General features: G+C 40.9%; 2 protein-coding genes across 17 annotated transcripts in view; one reads left to right on the forward strand and one right to left on the reverse strand.

The window, feature by feature from the left end:
• Positions 1 to 2,884: 2,884 nt before the first annotated feature.
• LOC136835830 (tigger transposable element-derived protein 1-like) lies at positions 2,885 to 3,721 on the forward strand. Its single transcript, XM_067099681.1, has one exon. The coding sequence runs from the start codon at positions 2,885 to 2,887 to the stop codon at positions 3,719 to 3,721; it is 837 nt and encodes a 278-aa protein (XP_066955782.1).
• Positions 3,722 to 6,390: 2,669 nt separating this feature from the next.
• Positions 6,391 to 19,536, reverse strand: part of LOC136835366 (tyrosine-protein phosphatase non-receptor type 11-like) — a 147,626-nt gene continuing 134,480 nt past the window's right edge. For 11 of the 16 annotated variants that reach the window (XR_010852114.1, XM_067098791.1, XM_067098790.1 and 8 more), the window contains one exon: positions 6,391 to 10,993. Coding sequence is in view for 12 of the 16 variants with exons in the window: in XM_067098791.1 (XP_066954892.1) it covers positions 10,780 to 10,993 (214 nt within the window). In the remaining 4 variants the exon portion in view is untranslated. The remainder of the gene's footprint in view (positions 10,994 to 19,536) is intronic. The other 5 variants (XR_010852117.1, XR_010852116.1, XM_067098795.1 and 2 more) reach the window with 3 other exon arrangements.

Raw genomic sequence — 19,536 nt, forward strand, 5'->3', positions numbered from 1 at the left:
CCAGCAAACTGAGGAACCCATGCATATTTCTGGAAATAGATTAGACCTCATACTCACAGATGTTCCAGCTATTGTCAGGTCCAAGGTTAGTGAATATATAGGCACTTATCATCATTGTGCCATTGAGATGGACATATCTGTCAATCAGTATACTTCTAATGCCACCATTGGAAAAAATGTCTGGCTGAAACCTAGAGCCAACTGGGGTCGCATTATTGAAGCTTGTCAGGCACTTAATATTTCAGATGCTGTATTAGATCCTGATCCCAAGAAGTTAGATGCTGATGGTTATATTAATAAAATATGTCTAGAAAGTCATCAAATTCAGGATCATGTAGACAAGCTTACTATGATAAAGAAGACCAAATTCAACGGATGAAGACGAAATCATTCAACTGACAATTACACTATTTTTGTTGAGTCTCGCCAAGCAGTTCAGCCTTTTCCCTAGGGCCAGTAATCAATCTACCTACATCTGTTAGTAGTAGTGGAACAGAAGAAAAGCCTGACCCAGATAGATGATGCCAATTCGGTCCACCACAGATGAGGCTGAGTAATTCCTTCAAGTTTCCTTTTCAAGGAATTATTGTAATTTCTCTCGGCTGTGCGGTAAGTTCTATTCGCAGCACGGCAATTGGTTGACTGACTGATTTACAGACTTAAGGCTTGGCATGTATGCCTAAAATCTATAAATTAATCACTCAATCAATCGCTATGCTTCAAATAGAACTTACCATACAGTCAAGAAAAATTCCAATAATTCCTTGAAAAGGAACCTTGAAGGAATTACTCAGCCTTACCGTGTTGGACCAAACTGACATTTATCTTTGGGTCAGGCTTGTCTTCCATTCCACCACTACTAACAGATGATGGTAGCTGGTTACTGGCCCAAGGGAAAAGGCTGAACTGCTTCATCAATTTTGAAGCTCAGCAATCAGCTAATGATCTCCCTCTTCCTCATACTTGTCATCCTGAACCTATTCTTACAGTATTTTAATTTCACTATAGGGATATTAAGAAAATTCTTGATAATCTTGATAGTGGGGGGTGGAGAAGATCCTGATGGTTTCTTTCCTTTTTTTAAAAAAAGCTTGTAGTGTGTCTCCCAAGATTAGTAGATTCTATAGATATTTATGTCTATGTAGTATCTTTGCTGATGAGCACAAGCTTAGTAAGAGTCAACCCCTGGGATCCGCAGGGGATGGGAACCACAACCACCCACGAATAGCTAAAATCTGCAAGTACTTGACATGTCCCTCTAAAAACAATTATAACTGCCTATTTTAATAGTTCAGACACCGAATGTATACCTTAAACTATCATCCTACACCAGATATACCTTAACTATCATCCTAAAACACTTTTAACATTTCAAAGTCATCTTACAATTACCCTTAAAAATATATATGGCTTACAGCTATGTGTGGAAAGTAATCAAGCTCCCCCTGTACTGTATTCAGGCACGCATGTTTTCTTTCATACAGTTACTATTCAAGACATCCCATTTTCTTTTACAGGGGAAACACTGGTAATTCACGAGAGAGAGATTAAGATTACGTAAATCATACAGGTACTTACCGGTGATGAATGTCGATTAAAGATGATCAATTAGCTGTGCAGTCCAATGAATGACGATGATGATACTGTATGCCTGACTGCAGAGGAGTTACATCTCCTCAAGGGGCTCCTCTTCCCCTACTTCAGGAGGCACCATCATGTTAAGGTACTTGTACATTTTCACAAACATGATATGATGACAGGGCTTCATGAGATCTATAAGACCATTTTAAAAATTAGTGGATCTTTCCTTAGAAACATCCCATGCCTCTATCATTGTCTGCAGCTCCTTGGCTTTCTTGAGAATTTCACACAGACCTTTGAATTCTGCAAAATCCTGTTCCTTCGGGGGAATAGATAGTACATGAACGAGGGCGGCGAGTTCTCCACCACGGGCGATTGTAAGGATTCTATTCTCTTCATATTCCTTCTCGATGAAGAAGACAGCACTTTCATGCCATAATGGGCTGTTGCTTCTCCGTGACTTTTGCCCTCTCTTAACATTACAATAATGTCTGCTTCTCCTCAATGGTCATGATCTTCCTCTGGCACTTAGGCTCTTGCCCAGATGCCGTAGAAGCAGCAGGGTATTTAGGAGGCATCTTAGGGCACAATTCGAAAAGATATGTGAAGTTTGCACTGATATATATGTACACAACACACACAATAGAAGCACACGCAGTGAACTGAGATGCTGGGTCATTTGCGCATCATATACAGTACATACGTATGTACAAGGTAGTTCGCATAACAACATTGATATTCTGTGCACACTACATTTTACTGATATTTGGCTGTGTCATAGCTAAATACATTTTTTATGATAAAAAAGATTTATTATTTTTCAAATAATACAGTACTATATATGTAAACACAGCCAAAATATCAACAAAATGTGACTTTTTTTTCTTAAGAAATGTTCTACCCAAGCCAAGCAATCTGCAAAGAGCTCTAGCAAAGGAAAATGCATCTTGGGATGCTGATACACCCAGACGCAATGCTACTAGACAAGCTATTGGCTGTCGTTTGCAAAGCAACCAATCCAGGAGTGCCATTCATTTTCCTTGGTGCTCATTGGCTGTGCCCTTGGCACTCATTGGCTGTAACCCCCCCCACCCCCAAACCTTTGTCTAACAAAGATGAGCTGCAGGAGCCTGCATAGACCTCTGCTGTTCGACCGTGTCACTGCATATCTGTCTACTCTACATATCTTTGTGTGTCGTCTTTAATCTTTATGTATCTCTTTTAATGGTGCCCTAAGATACCTCCTAAACATCTTGCTCCTTCTAAGGCTTCTGGTAAACGGCTTAAGTGCCAGAAGAAGGTCATGACGCTCGAGGAGAAGGTAAAACTTCTGATATGTTTAAAAGAAGGTAAGAGTCATGCAGCTGTAGCCCGCCATTTTGGTGTGAATGAGAGTACCGCCTGGTACATCAAGAAGAGAGAGATGGAGATAAGAAAGGCAGTGAGTGCTAGCTTCTTCAGTAGTGCAAAAATAGTTTCTACACTGCATGATCAGACAATCCTTAAGATGGAATCTGCATTGGCATATTGGATAAAGGACTGCTGTAAGAAGAACATCCCCCTCGACACCGACATCATTCGAAAAAGCAAGACAGCTCTACCAGCAGTTTTCGACTGCTACGAAGGCGATGACGCATGGGAGGCAGACTTCTTAGGCTTTGATGAACCTGCAGAAGAAGAAGAAGAGGAAGAGCCACAAGCAGGACCATCGTCAGCTCCTCAAGGTTTTTTCAGGCCAGCAAGGGGTGGTTCCACCACTTTCAGAGGCAGTTCCAACTCAGGAGTGTCCCTGCATGGGGAAGCAGCTGCAAAATATCCCAAGACCTTCAAGAAAATCATCAGGGACAACGCCTACCATCCAGAACAGGTGTTCAATATGGACGAGACTGGCTTGTTCTGGAAGAAGATGCCTTCCCAGACATACTTCATGAAGGACAAAGCCGAAGCCTCCGGGTTCAAGGCACAGAAGTATAGGGTTACCCTCATAATGCCCTCGAGAATAAGAACAAGCACTTGCTGCCTGTGTTTTGGATGTACAACCCAAAAGCCTGGATCACCAGAGTCCTTACATCTAACTGGTTCATTCAGAGCTTCATCCCTCAAGTTAGGCAGTACCTCAACAACTTGTGCATGGAGTTAAAGGTGCTGTTGATTATGAATGATGCTGGTGGCCACCCTCTGGATCTTTATTATAAGGGAGAAGAGCTTGAGTTCCTCCCTGCCAACCACCTCTCTCCTCCAGCCAGAGGTACCTCTTTCCCTTCTTCAGGGGTTTCGGGAGGCTTTGGAGGGTCATACTTCATGAACTCAAGAAACTTGGTGATAGGCAGCTGCTGTTGCTGCTGCTTCATGCTGACGAGGACATTATTATAGGACCTCAATTACCCATCAAGGCCATTCGTGAACTTTATGGAGCGTTCCATATAAGGATCCCATGTTGAAGCCATCTCTTGCAGCTCCCTGGCTGTCCTCATCGTTTGGGACAGATGTTCCAAAGATAGGCCCTCATCCTCTTCCTTGTACCCTGAGCCTGGCATGTCTTCTTCCTCACTGGCAGGCTTTGTCAGCTCTTCCAAATCTTGGTCCATTAGGGGCTGAGGCACTGTGTGAGGTGCCACTTCCATCCTCACTTAAGTAATTTCAAGATGCATATCCCGTGTGAATGGCGCCCAGGTCGATACCAGGTGAAACATTCCTGAACACCTGTAGGGAGAGGGGGGCCCTCTCATTGTCTTCTTCCTCTAGCCCGCCTCTGCCTCCTATCCTGGGTTTGGAAGAACGGGGTTGAAAGGACACTGCTAAGGAGCTTTCTCAGCTGGAGTAGGCAAGGGTTGCAGGGCGCATTGAAGCTTTAAGTCTCTTAGGAGAAGTGTACAAGGTAGCCTGAGGTCTAGGCTTAGCTACATGGCACATGAAGGACCAGACTACTTAGAAACAGCTTGGTGGACCAGATGGTCATTGTTGTTTGCTCTCCTTCTGTCAACTGCAGCATCAACCTTGTCCTTAGGAAAGAGAGACGAAGAACTTAGAATACCTCCATTTCTTAGTGCCAAGACAGAATCAGGGCCAACAAATCTGGAGACCTTAGAGAGGGCAGTCTCTCTTCTTTTCAGCAACCAATTAGCCCACATATTTGCTGTTAAGTGAGCCAGGTATGCAGAGGAGCTACGAAGTCTTTCTTCCAACTTCTGATAGGGGTGGAACAAACAGACAATGATAAAGAGTAAGTAGAAGAAGATGACAAGAATGAGGGAGATCTATGATGTCTCCTCTTTAATTTCAACAACTCGTAATGGCTGAACTTCTTCAGAAGAGCATCTTCAACTCTATTCAAGGTTTGAATAAGGGAGTTGGAAGAAGCAACCATAGAAGGACCAGGAACTGAAACCGATGGCAGTGGCATGGCTGATGAAGGAACGGTGTGGGCCGTGGGATGAGTGGCTGTGGAAATGCGTGAAGACAGACACTGTAGCTCTGGAAACTGTCATGCGGTAGGCACTGACACAGGAAGACACGAAGTGAGACAGTAGGCCCCCAAAGGAGGGTATCCCTGGTAGGCCTAATTACGCCCAACACTCGGAAAGCTTCTGCGCATCCATGACTGAAAAGACAGTGCTAGGGAGATGTTTCTCATCACGGGGGAATTGCCTCCCCACAAAAGAACATTGGGGGCAGCAACATCTTGAGACAATATCCTCCAAACTCCTCCTTGATTCATATAAAGATGAAGCAGTCGAAGAATGAGAAGGAGTAAAATCTTCCTGAGAAGAAGATACAACGAGAGGAGATTTTGGCACAGAATAGGAAGAGCAAGAAGGAATGGTGGTGTCTGCCGCCACTGGGGGCAAAAAGCCTCTTATACTTCCTCTTCTTACTGAAATTCTTCCATTGCTCAGGAGACCAATTATGACACTAAGAACAGGGTTTGCTTACATTGCAATTATTAGACCTACATCTGCTACAAGTGGTATGGGGGTTGGTATCCAAGGTCGCTAAGTAACGAAAGCATGGGTTATTACTTACACCTGGGCACCTTCTCTGAGGCCTAGATTGCTTTACACCTGGGCACCTTCTCTGAGGCCTAGATTGCTTAGATGATTCATGGGTTTGCATTTCGTAAATGCAAATGCACATAGATAGCTTCTTAGCGAGAAAGGCGCAGTGCTCATCTTGCAAGAAGACAGTTAAAGAGAGAACTGAAGCGTCACAGCATCATCTGGGGACGGGGGGGATCCAGGTCAGGCTCTGCCTACCTCTTTCCCCATCAGCAGTCTCCCCTTGCCACCAAAACCTTGTGCTATTTTTAACTGGACTCCTGCTAAGTGCTTGAGAAAATCCCCCCTTATGTAAAGATCATGGTTTATTCTGTGTATGAACAATTAAAATTTTATTAGGTTCAAACTTTTCCATCTTTATTATTTTCATTCATTTTGTAAGGTTTAGTTTGTTTATGAGGAGTATACATTGCCAGTCACTGTCATTAACTCATCATTATTAATAGAAATTACTTCTATTTATGCAAGATATTAATTTCATCAAAGAGTGACTCCAGCTGTCAAAGAAAGTCCCTATCAAGAATGGAATATTACTGGTATAAATAATAGCTTTCCTATCAACAACATGAAAGTAAACTATGTCATGAGGAAATAAATATAGTAATTATATAATCTTCAAAATAATGGTGCTTCTAGGTCTTGTTTTTCACCCAGGGGCCACTACAGTTATACGATCACTCATAAAAACACATATGTTCACTCAGAGTCTAAGATATACAGTAAACCATAAAATTATGTTCAATCAAAGTCCAGATGAATACAATAAAATCTGTATATATTTTGGAACATTAAATAGGAAATTTAAATCTAGCATTAAGCAACAACATCCATACACATACAGTCAGTTTCAGGTTACAGGATATTGCTTATAAATACAAAGGTAACACAAAAATGTAATAAAAATAATGGCCTATTCAAACTGAATTTCATAAAAAATAAAAAAGAAAGATACTGTAATGTCTTTTCATGTGTCAGGACACCCTGCAAAATTATGACATATGCATATTGGTCCCTGAACTTGTGATACGCTGCAAAATTTAGCCATACATTCCTTCAGTTTAAAAATACAATGTTCTATTGAAATAGTCAACAAAAGCATCAGTAACTGCAATAGACTGGTCTTAATGTGTAATTTCAAATAACTTGATACATTTGGCTTGAAAATAATAGTTATTGTTGATTATCTAATAATTATACAATACTGTACAAAGCTCTCTTTTTTTATTCTCGAAAGGAACATTTTGAACTTAAAATTAAAATTCTCTTAATTATCAATGACCATAAATTTCATTTGTCAGTCCCATTGTTGTTATTTGTTTTACAAACCCACTAAGCTCAAAAGAAAGTGTCATTGGGCTCACCCATAGGATTAGGATTTATGAGAGGCCTTGATTTAGTACAGTTGTGCAAAAAAAATTTTTAAATGATACCTCTTGCCCTTAGTATTCCTTGTTTTTATCAATGAAAACCCTATATCTAATGGGTGAATTCAAACATTTTTACATAAAGAGTTGACATATATTATCCATAATCACAGAGTAAAAACTGAATCTTTATTGTTACAGTATTACAATGTCTTCTACTGCATATTTTCCTTAGTGTTTCCTAACATTTTCTCTCAGCTTCCAAATCTAACACCAAATCACACTAAATGATTAGCAGCATAATGAGGTAAGCACAGGATCAGCATACTAATAGACATGCCAAAGGGAAAATAGTTATTCAATAATAGAAATATGATGTTCATCAAAATGAACATGTATGAACACTTAAGGAAAACACTGAAGTAATTTACAGCAAGGGAGCATGAAGTATATATATATATGGTTTTTTTTGCAAAGACAACAGATTCAAGCACATAAGCACAAATCCACAAAGACAGTACTTTTAATTTTTGGCACCCACAAAAAACAAAACTGTCCTCTTGCAACTCCATATGAATAACCAGACGTAGTTTCTGTTTGATCAGTTTGATATATGGCTATCAAATAAATGCTGAAAATGATACCACATTCAAATTGTATTGAAATTTTAGGAAGAGTGAAAGTTCTGCAGTCCTAATACAATTCTAATTACTGGGTAAAAGTTGCACATGAAAAAATGAAACCAAAATTCCTAAGTAATAAAAAAAATTGCTCATACAAATGGGACGGCTCAATGTTTTTATCATAACTAAAAGACTTAGTTACAATATGCATCTCTTCATCGCATTATTATTCACAAAATTTGTGCAACAGCAAACTTATATAAAAATATAAATGCAAACTGCATGACCAGATGGAAAGATATTTCTTGCTCAAGGTTGCATAACCTATGTACTTTGTGTGGGGCTCCCAAAGCTCAATTTGACCAACTGTAGAAAAATAAACATACACAACTAACTAGTATGTAACTCATAACAGTGTACTTGTCAATCATGACCCAAATCAAAGAGCATTCTAGCAACACTGTATACATTTACACTAGTAAACTTGATACTGGAGTTCATTATCCCTTTACACAACACTTGAGAGACAGAATTCATGTTTGAGCACTCCAACTTTTCTAGAATGGATCAATTTAGTACAATAATTGTATTTCAAGTATTACAAGCCATTCTCAATAATAAAATACTATATGAATAACTACTCTACCAAGTACAGTATTTATTATATTTACAATATTTACTCCTGAAGTATTCAACATCATAAAATACAGATAATACCTCACCAACACAATTGTGCAGTCAAATACTATGCTTGTCATGAAACTCCTGGATCACTTAACTGACTTGGCAAATAAATGCTAGGTTACAGGATTCCATGAGAGTACTTTGTCAATTGACTATGTACAATTTTTTACTGTTAAATAATAGTATTTAATGACCTTTGTTTTTTCAATCTAGCTATATATTACTTCACAGGTGAAGTTTGTCTATAATTCCTCTTAATATTTATATGTACAATTTTTTTTTTCATGGAATTTACCCTATATGTTTTCAAAGAAGATTAGCAGTAAAAGTTCTTGAAATATAATAAATGTAAGGCAAGCAAGTTCCAGTTAAAATAAACATAATAATTATTAAGCTTGCTTATTTCATATAAGCAATGCAGTATTATAGTTAATGACAATTACTCTCTTGGAATGCTATCCCATACCAGAGCCATCTTAAAGAAACCAACTTGAATGACAGAAACTTCTATGTCTCAATCACTTCCAATTTGGATTTTAAGACCTAGTCAACTAATCCAAGACTCAGACACTGCAACTTTGTCATTGCAATAACAGATAAAGTGATACAAATTTAGAAAAGCTTATAGTCCTGGATACCATCCTAATACAAAATGAAACTGAATATCGTGGGCAAAAAGCTGCAAAGATAGCTAAAGAAACTGAATTTATTTAAAAACTAAGGTTTGGGGTGTCAACTTCATAGCCCACATTAAATTTGCTATTGCATTTTGATTTTATTTAGAAGTATACTACGGTAACAAAATTGTAATCTAAATTTTGCTCTTGAAAAAAAAAAAAAAAAAAAAAAAAAGTGCTCATGATTTCTGATTTTTCTTCTTTTAATATACTGTATATCACCAAAAAGGTTTGGAATGTACGCAACCTACTAAAATACCAGCCAATTGCGCACACAAATATCTTAAATGATACATTTACATCAGGTACATATTAAAATTAATCGTATTAAATATACAAACTTTAAATAGTAATGAAAATAACACATTTTCATTTTTTCACTTCAACACTGTAATAAATTTTGAAAGCAGTGTGGCTCATTTAATCCAGTCCAGCTAAGCAAATGCAGATGACTAGCCATGCAGTCTGCATCTGAATCAGGAGGAGGAGACACTTGGTGCTATTTTGACTTTCTCTCATTTCAAGTTACATAAATTCTACATTAATTAAAATCATAATCTACATTAATTAAAATCATAACCATGTGTATATTTTGTAACCTTGTAAGACAGGAGTACAGCATTTTGTACAAAAACTCTTAGAATAAATAAATACAGTGCCCACCTTAGTTCAGAGCAGAAAGGTTCGAGATCCTTTTCTTTTGCAAGATGCACAAAAAGTTGTTCTACTGTAAATGGCAAAAGATATACAAATTTTAGGTCAATGAAGAGGTCACATATACTTGAGAATGATTTCCTCATAACTTGGTAATAAGTGAATTAAAGGATTAATATGAGATCTAAGCTTCAAATATCCAATGTAATTCTAATTCACAAAAAATTATTTCATCCTATGATAATGTAATTCTAATTCATAAAAAATGATTTCAATCTCTGACAAAATCCAAAAGCAATAATGGTTCTTGAAATACTTGTTACTGGTATAAGTAAGAAACATGAACTTCTAGATAGAGGTTTTGTCCAATTTATAATAATTATACTGTACAGTACCTTTTCTGGTCAAACAGAAATGCCTAATGTTTACTTCCAAAACAAACTTCCAAGTTTGGTTAGCCTTCCTAACATGAAGCACTATCTCACCACAACCTAGTTATATTTATAATGAGGTCATATATTTCTGATGGAACAGTTTCCATTGTAATGAATGTACTAACATTATTGAACTTTAGTACCCAACACTAATTGCAGTCCTTTATAAAAATTTCATTAGTCTTTATAGCCTGTTAGGTATTCCTGCACTGTTGCTAGACAACAAACTTCTGCAGTTGAACATATGCTATTGCATACAGTTACAATGGATGCATTCAATATACTATACTGTATGTACCATACAGATATGGTTGCATATTAACTAATAAAGATAATACTAAGCAATTTTCCATATTTCCAATCACAAACTGAATTTGAAAATCAGTTAAGTACAGCAGGTTTACCTATTTAAAAGTCAATGTTTCCCCAGTAACTGCATATAAAGTTCATAAGCATTAATAATAAATGTACTATATCAACTGCTACATTTTATTTTCTTCTGATTATCCACCTCTTCTAGCACTAAGAATGATTACCGATATGATTAAGCATCCCAACATTGTATGACCTGCTCCACAACTTATGAAATATACAGAAACTTAAAAAAAATACTTGAATAGAGAGTCTGTAAAGAAACCATTACACTGACCAATATATTAAAATTATGTATTTCATGTGAGGTAGCCTTTCTACTCTGCATTTTCTTGTCAGGTGGCTCTTGGGGGCACAGAAGGGTGTGGAACAGCAGTTGAGGAAGGAAAAGCTGTAGTAGCACCAGCTATTGATGTAGGGAAACCCAGAGATGAGGAAGGGAAGGTCGGTGAAGTAGGAGTTGTTGGAGATATAGTGGTGGATTTTTTCTTTTCTTTCACAGCCGGAGGAACATTTTCATAGATCTGCTTCGGAAGTTCGTCAGGAGGTCTAAAAAATAAAATATGGCAATGCTAAATTAAAAATGTACATGAAATGTCCTCTTACAATAACTACAGTACTAGGTATATTTTATTATTTTGTTTCACTAAACAATAAAATTTCATTGTACACTCATAATTATACAAACAAAATCTTAATACTTTACAATTGTTTCTGAATTATAATTGCACTACAAAATCACTCAAAACTTTATGGCTGTGTGGTGTAAAGTAATTTGATTTTGTTTGTCTAAACAGCTTAGCTTAGCACATGGACAACAATACATTAAACAGATGCATACATAACACTTCTTGGCACTACTTCAATTTTCATGCATTAGAGTATGACATAATAGTGAATATACTCGCATTTCTGTGACTTCAAAAATTTTTACCAAGCAGATGATTTAATCACATTTCCTGTGAGTTCTGTAGTTTCATATTCATAGACTTAAAGGATTTTGCAAGGCTTTGAAAATCTATTTCTAAAAGTTTCCACGTGTAAACCCGGTGAAATAGTCCATTCAGCCAAGCTTATTTTTTTCTTATTTCTAGTCATTTATCTTTCATGGAAATGCTGACTTCAATCTCCCCACTGAGAATACTCACAATTATCTGTATGGTCAGAATGTTATGGAAAAGGGTACTTCTAAAAACGGAACCTTATCATATTATTATTCAATGTCAAAAAGTCCCAACGAGAGAGGTGCTGATACAAGCCCATGCACTACTCGCGGACTGTATACAAGGCAACACTAGCCGTGATTCCATGTTAGCACCACCTCACTAGAATGAAGTTTATCAAGGAGGGAGAATGAAAAAAGGGTGGGTCACGGGTGACACGGGCCCCTCTCCAGAAATAGATTTTCCTTTGTCAAATCGCTTTCTGGATCGGGTCCCGTGTCACCCGTGAAATAGTAACAGAGAATAAACATCATTCTACTGCTATTAAAGACTTAACAGAAACGTTGAAAACTAGGAGAATTCTACCCTGAACATAAGTAAGGTCCCCTAAGTTCATGTAATGAAAATAATGCAAGTGGTCACCGTCAAGATCATGAGCTTAGAATAGCACCTGAATAGGCTTGTATTAAGAAAAATACTTCCTGCCTAATAGCAGACTCCAATGACAGTGCCCCCTTTTTAAAGGAGAGGACCTGACAAAATTAAGGTCCTGTCTAAAAAGCCTGCAAGGGAAAACTGGACACAGAAACAGACCTTGTAAAAGGAGCATTTTTCAAGGTGACCACGAAAATGAGGACCTTCAATGTAGATAGAAAGTTAGGGGTGAGGAATTCACAACACTACCCCTGAAGAGGGAAACCAAACTGATTAGTTCCGAGACAAAACCAAACTGATTGTCTCCATGAACAGGGCAGACAGTACAGGAAAACTAACACTCGACTAAGCTGATTAAAATTTTTGGGACTTCCTTAATAAAGGAAAGATTTAGAACAAGGTGATTGTTGGATTCTCGAAACTAACTCCATATTAATACTCAAAGACCAGGAAGCAGATGTGAATGAGTACTGTTCTTAGGCAGAACACAGACCTTAGGGATGAAAGTTAAGAGGGCCTGTGAGTCTGGTTCCAACAAAACACTTTCTCGAGGCCAATGCGGTCGCATCAGTACTATAGCTTCAAAACTATGTGAAGAGTGCTAGTTACTTAACTGCAGAACCATGCGCAGAGAGAGGATCTTTAACTGATTTCAGAAAACAGTAATAACAGGACCAATATCAGTTTCCTCCTCAACTGTAAGATTCACAAAGACCAGCCAGGACATCAGAGTTTGAGGGGGCTGACGCAGGCTGAGTTTATACCAGACGGGACAGCTTGATGGTTGTGGCTTGAATCTGGGTTGCAAACAGACCTACTTCCAGGCCCAGGAAAGGTCACAAGACTACCTGAATGATGCTCCGCCTAAGGACTATTCCGACACCAGGGGGAGGCCTGGATAGGGAAAAAGCAGTGACCTTTGGACCCCTACGAGGAAGGGTGGTAGACAGAGGCACCTCGTCTGTGTGGTTATGGAGAAGAATGAACCATAACCTGAACGAACAATTCGGAGTCCAAAACCACCTGTTTCGAGCGACTATTGCTGTTTTGTTCAGAACCAGCCTAAAAGGAAGAAACTTTGGGGAGTTTCAAGGACAGGAAGACTGTCACCGCCCTCCAAAGCGTTGATATGGAACTGTCGGGCGTGACGACTAGGCACCATGCTCATTGGCCAAAAAAAAACCACCTCACCCAGCCAGAGGTGCGATTGTGGGAATACTGAGGCCGGAGGAAAGCTGAGAGGAACTGACCCGGTAAGCACTTGACAGTTGTGCAAGGCCGAGGCCACTATTCGTAGGAGGAATCAAGGAGACACGTCCCTGGCTCCACCATACCCGGAATCATAACTCCCAGCTTGACTTCAGAAGGAGAACTGTGCTGAAGCAAGCTGGAGGAACCAGGACCTTTCGCACGTGGGAGAGGTGTATACTTGAGATGTGATGAAATGATAAGATGCCCTTGCTATCTCTTTCCACTTCCACTGGATTCATAACTACGGAGAAGGCTACCCTCCTGAATCAGGTGGGATTCCTTCCTGGTTACTTAGAAAGCCCAAAGACTAGAAAACCGATTATAATGACCGGCGCCCCTCAGGCAATTCCGACGCTGGGTGCCCAAATGAGCCAGGCAACTAGATATGCAGCTAGCATAGCCTCCCTAATATGGCTGTTGAACTACGGTATTACCCAAACTGGCGAAGACTCTGGAGCCGCATTGAGGAGTGGCATGACACTGAAGGGGTGCGCCTGCTCCCGAGTCTGAATCCCAAGATGATAGGACCTTTCTGCAACCAAGATGTGAAAGGAAGGCCGAGTTGTCTATAGAGGTGGTTACTGCCCACAGCGCAGCAGGATCCGGAATCTACAAGACTGTAAGCAACCGAGACTTGCCGACATGAATAAGGAAACAAACGTGACACGCCCGGAAAAACATGAAAGTGAAGCGGGAATCCTTGGCACTGAAAAGCCTGACAGGCCATTCGCAAAGACCCTCAGAACTTCTGGCCGGAGGCTGATTGAACCTGGATTGGGAATAACAGTCCAGCTCCACCCCGGGCCCTGATAATTCATATTTCTGGGCCCAGGAATGAAGTTCCAGTGGCCTCAAAATGGTACAGCCTCCCACCCATATGAGAAATACTAACAGGGAGGAGGCTTTGATTGCCTCCCGTGAAGCGGTAAAGCCTTCCACTGAGAGGAGTAGGATGCATCCCTGTTCCTATGATAACCCCGAGGTCAGAGCCTCTGCCAAATGTCTAGTGAAAATTTTTCCTTAGGTTTTCGTGATGAAGCAAAGAAAACCTCCGGGCGGGCATTGCTATCCTTTCCCGTGGGGAGGCAGAGACACACGGGCAATGAAGGGGCTGATGTGTTAGCTGAACCCGCACACACGAGGTGGGAGGTTGGAGTGAGAGCTGACGGGCCGTCCAGGGCAGAGACCTGAAGAGCCTGCACCACCGCCTGGAGCAGGGGCTCTGAACTACATGAACTTCTGGCCGGGACTTAGGCAGGTCCTAGCAAGATCAGACTGCTTGCTCGTAGGGCAGACACCCATGAAAACGGAGGCTCTGGGTAATAATAGTAGCCCCAGATGGGCCGATCAACGCCACCTGGGAAAAGATTACACCTTCCAGGTGAAACTGCTCATAAGATTTTTCAGCTCACATGAACGGCAAGCCTGACTTACACCTCGTTTCAGCTCCGAAATTGACTCGAAGTTTAGGGAGCTGTACGCTGGAATAAATTAGAAGCGTAGTCCAGGGTTAGAAGATTCACTGTGAATGTATCTGTGATATCTGTCTCCTTGGAAAATGCCTCAGCATACATTCTCAAAACAAGCCTGTTGATAAGAGGCCACATTCGAGCACAAGGGTAAGAAACAGGCCTCCAAGAGAGCACGGTAAGACACAGCTGGCGTGAACTTGGAATTCTCCGCTGCCACTCCACCAGAGTCCTCAGGGGAGACGATGTGTCCAGCCCCCAGCTGAGGGGCTCACTTATGGATCCTGCCAGACAGATATGCTGCTCTGACAGTCTGCAAACCCGGATAAGAGGATACCAGATCGAAGGGAAGAAATGCCTTCCACCAACCTCCGTGCCCACACTCGACAGGAGGGTGCCTTCATGCTGGGAAGTAAAGGAAGGTACCCAAGATTCCCAGACTGGAGGGGAAAGAGGTGAGATGTCCGAATCTATAGAATTCCAGAACGGAGCAGGACTCTAACAGGTGATCCATTGACAATGAGTCTTGAGATTAATCTCTTGGGATTTAAGCTCTGGGAAAGGGAAGGTATGGACTGGTGACGTAGATAGTTAGTTAATAGGTTGACAATGACTTCATAACGGTAGCTCCTCTTATAAGGAGACCCAGAAAAGAGTTTTCAACAAAAGGAAGGAGGGGCAACCGCTCTGTTTTGCTTGGGCCGTGGTCCTTTTTCCAGAAGACGAGGCCAAACTGGGAGATGGCACCGAGTAGAGATCCGAGACGTGCCTTGAGGGCCCGGAGCCGGTCTTCTGGTTTAAAAGGGTGGTCTTTTTTTTTTTTTTTTTTTTTTTTTTTTTTTTTACTGATTACCTTAGGGACGGTAGACCAGGAACCGTTTAAAAGGGATGAAGGTAACGAATCCCTAAAGGAAAGTTTGCTCTACCTAATGAGCATCTGAGCTGGAAAGGCTTGTCTCAATTATTCCCAAGACTACTATCGCCTTCCGGGACGATGTTCACAGGTCCGAGAACGAGACAGAAGGCCGCAACGTTTTCAGAAAACTCTCCGCAACCACCAACTTGAAGCAAGAGTTACGAGACTGCGGCCGCCTCCAGGAGGGGGAAAAATAGAACTCCCAGACACCGGAGGAACAACTATCAATAATTTATATAAGACGGAGTTTATAATGAAAACTGATAGGTGCATATGAAACTCACAATTTACCGAGAATCTCTTCCGAAACGTGAGTTTACAGGAGGGAAACGATAGGCGATATGAAAACCTACCGATCCACCGAGAATCTGTCCGAGAGAGCCCAAACACCCAAAGATTAACTATTAATAAGCCACAAGAGGCGGAGAACCGATAGGTTTATATGAAAACCTACCGAATTAACGAATCCCGCCCCGAGACGGAGTTCGAAAGAGCGACTCATTGCCACATGAGGCGGAGCTTGATGGAGGTAAAACCGACAGGTATATATGAAACCTACGGATTCATCAGGTAGCCTGTTTGGGAGAGCATAGCGATAAACGCAACCTGCCGGGTGCCAAACGCACTCAATAATAAGCCAAAGGAGGCGGCGCTTGGCGGCGATAAAAACCGACTGGTGTAAATAAAACCACGGATTCATCAAGCAGCCTGTCGAGAGAGCATAGCGCACTTTACAACCTTCCGAGTCAAGAATAAGTCACATGAGGCGCGAGTCATGGGAGACGAAACCACAGGTATATATGAAAACTACGAGTTCATCAAGAAGCCTGCTCGAGGAGGAGCATAGCGATTTCATAACCTTCCGGCCAAACTATAAACCAAAACAGATCATGACTGGAATGGGGAGCTATAGACTTCGTGGATCGTTGGTTTGTTGTAGGATAGCTGAGCATTCTCCAATTTGACAAAACCAGTCGAAACATATGAGAAAAAGGCATGCTGGAACGATGCCGGGAGCAGAGTACCAGAGTAGCCAGCCTAGTCAGACCAGGAAAACCCCGGAGAAAACCGGAGAGAAAACCGGGCTAACAGGACAAAACTCAGACATAAAAACAGAGTCAACGGAACATTCGGGCGATCATGTTTGACAAAATGTGGGAAGGTTATGAACTGTTCGAAGTGGCGCACTGAGCCAAGAGAGGAAAAAACTCTGAGGAGGACATCCTGAACTATGATAGCGGGGGAATAAACGCCTCTGACCGCTTAAACACTAAAACCGGCCAGAGCAGCAAGCAAGAGAGCGCCTCAACAAGATAATCTAAACAATCAACAGGTAGTAGTAAAAGGAGGGGGAACAAAGTAAATAAAGCGGAAGACAGTTAGGTGGAGAACGCTTAACTGGCCTCGATGAGATCCCAACAGTGAGGTGCCAACGTTGCAGGAAGCACCAATGAAGGAAATAGTCGGACGAAAGGAAGGGGGAAGGATAGGCCAGGAGGTTGGTAACCCAAAGCAGCCAATTGGGGTGGACAGCACTCCGGCGCCCAGAGATTCTCATAGATCCCCCGCTTATGTAAGCTGTCGCACAACAAGAGCGAGAAAGAGAGGAAGGGCAAAACTCTACGGCCAGGAGCAATGAAAGATAAAAGGGAGTGAACAGGAGTGGGGAGAGCACTGGTCACCCAGGTCCAGGTGGAGCCCTCAGACAACTCAGACAATCGAAGGACAATCAATCAATGCAGAGGAGGGGATTTAGGCTACGACATAAAATAAGGAAAATGGTTTCAAGCCTTGGAAAGTTAATAAACTTGAAAACAAACCAAGGGGAGAGAGAGAGCAAAGGATGTAAAAGGAGAGAAGGGGACTCTCGAAACCACAAAATAATATATATAGTTTAAAAAGAAGTGTGAACAGGAGTGGGGAGAGCACTCCCGGTCACCACTGGTAAGCAACCTAAAGAAGGATTGAACTAGGACAGGCTACGCAGGTAAACCCTATTCCAGCTTAACTTATTAGGAACATTAGCTCCAAGTGGAAAAGCCAAACAGGGAGAGGGTGACGAGGCAATATATTCCAAGTCAAAACCAAACAAAGGGAAGCACCAGACATAAAACACATGTACAGAACGAGATCACCGACATGAAACTCATACGTGACAGATCGAGATCGTCCGGGCTTAAACTAATTTTTCCCCCGAAGGAAAAGTGTTACAGCCAACCCTCAGGCCAACCTAACTGAGGCGCTAAAGGAAGGTTTAGAGAGGGGTAAAGGCTACAAATAACTCAAAAAAATCATAATAAAACAAAAATTGTCTGTAGACATGTAGGAGGATAGGCAGGCCCAACACGACATGGACGTGAAGGGACATGACCGACTTCCAGTTAAAATGAAAGTATCCAAATCTGCAAAAGCATCCAAGCACAAGGTCAAAAATTAAATGTAATAATGAGAAAATCATGTGTTCTACACACTTAGAGAAGTGAGTCTAAAACAAGGCAAAAATAAAGCCAAAATAAGAAGCTTAAGGGGCCCGTAGGGGGAACCACGAGCCTAAACAGCAAGACAGCACTTGATCAGAAGGGAAACACAAAATCACAAAATAAACAAAAATTATGAAAACAAAGTAAAACTGTGAATTGTACCAATGAAAATAAAATCCCCAAAGGCTAAGAGAAGTGAGTGACAAAATAAAGCATAATGAGGCCATGATAATGCTTTAATGGGCTCAGGGGAAGTCAGAGTCAAACGCTCAACAACATTTCTCGTATTGAAGTTTCACGATAAAAGCTTAATGGGTCCGAGGGGTAGCTGTGAGCCTAAACGCTAAAACATCACTCCCTGAAATAGCCATGATAAAGGCTAATGGGTTCGAGTGGGTAGTCGAGCTCTAAACGCTTAAACATCACTACCATAATAAAATCACTCTCGTAATGAAGTCATGAAAAACACGGGCCCAGGGGGTAGTCGTGAGCCTAAACGTAAAACAGCACTTCCTCGTAGTAAATGGGTACAGAACAAACAAAATTAATCAAACCCACTAAAGATAGGATCATTAATGGTAAAACATCCCAAATAAAAAAGGGATACAAATAAAAACACAAAACAAATATGCGAGCCAAGACCAAGAGAGGTCAAGAGACACTTGAGAGGAGATCGAGACGGCTATAAATTCCCTTTAATTATTAAACTAAAGGAAAATAAGAAGCCTCAATCGCCTAAAAACAACAAAACACTGGTACAAGCAATTGGCTGAAGAACCATGCGAGGATGCCATAAAAATCCAAAATAGAGCACAAAATAAGGATCACAACGAATTACGGGTGAACGAAAAACGTATAAAATGGAATGCGGCTAGTGTTGCCTGTATACAGTCCGCGAGTAGTATGGGGCTTGTATCGGCACCTCTCGCTGGGACTTTTGACTGGGAATCTCTATAGATAAGGTTCCGTGGTTTTTGAAGTTCACCCTTTCCATACACACAACATCTAGTGGAGCTCCGCCTGGGGGTAGTAACTCCAGCATTTCATTTAGCTTCTGGTATCTAGTAAACGGAATTACCTAGAAATAAGTGCTGAATGACTATTTCACCGGGTGACACGGACCCTGATCCAGAAAAGGCTTGGCTAGGCTTGCCAAAATTATAGCACAAAAAGTTTCCATTTAAAATTATGATTAAATTTAATAACCATAAGCCAAGGTGGGTTTCTTTTCTTATTTCTAGTCATTTATCTTTCATCAGCTGACTTCAATCTCCCCACTGAGAATACACACAATTATCTGTATGGAACAGAATGTTATGGAAAGGGTATTGCAAAAAAAAAAAAATCATTATCATTATTATTCAGATGATGAAAGCTA

The sequence above is a fragment of the Macrobrachium rosenbergii genome, chromosome 55, assembly GCF_040412425.1.
Source record: "Macrobrachium rosenbergii isolate ZJJX-2024 chromosome 55, ASM4041242v1, whole genome shotgun sequence".
In the NCBI taxonomy this organism is placed as follows: domain Eukaryota; kingdom Metazoa; phylum Arthropoda; class Malacostraca; order Decapoda; family Palaemonidae; genus Macrobrachium; species Macrobrachium rosenbergii.

Excerpts from the sequence above, each read along its gene's own strand:
- LOC136835830 (XM_067099681.1), top strand. The coding sequence starts at position 2,885 with ATGACGCTCGAGGAGAAGGTAAAACTTCTGATATGTTTAAAAGAAGGT.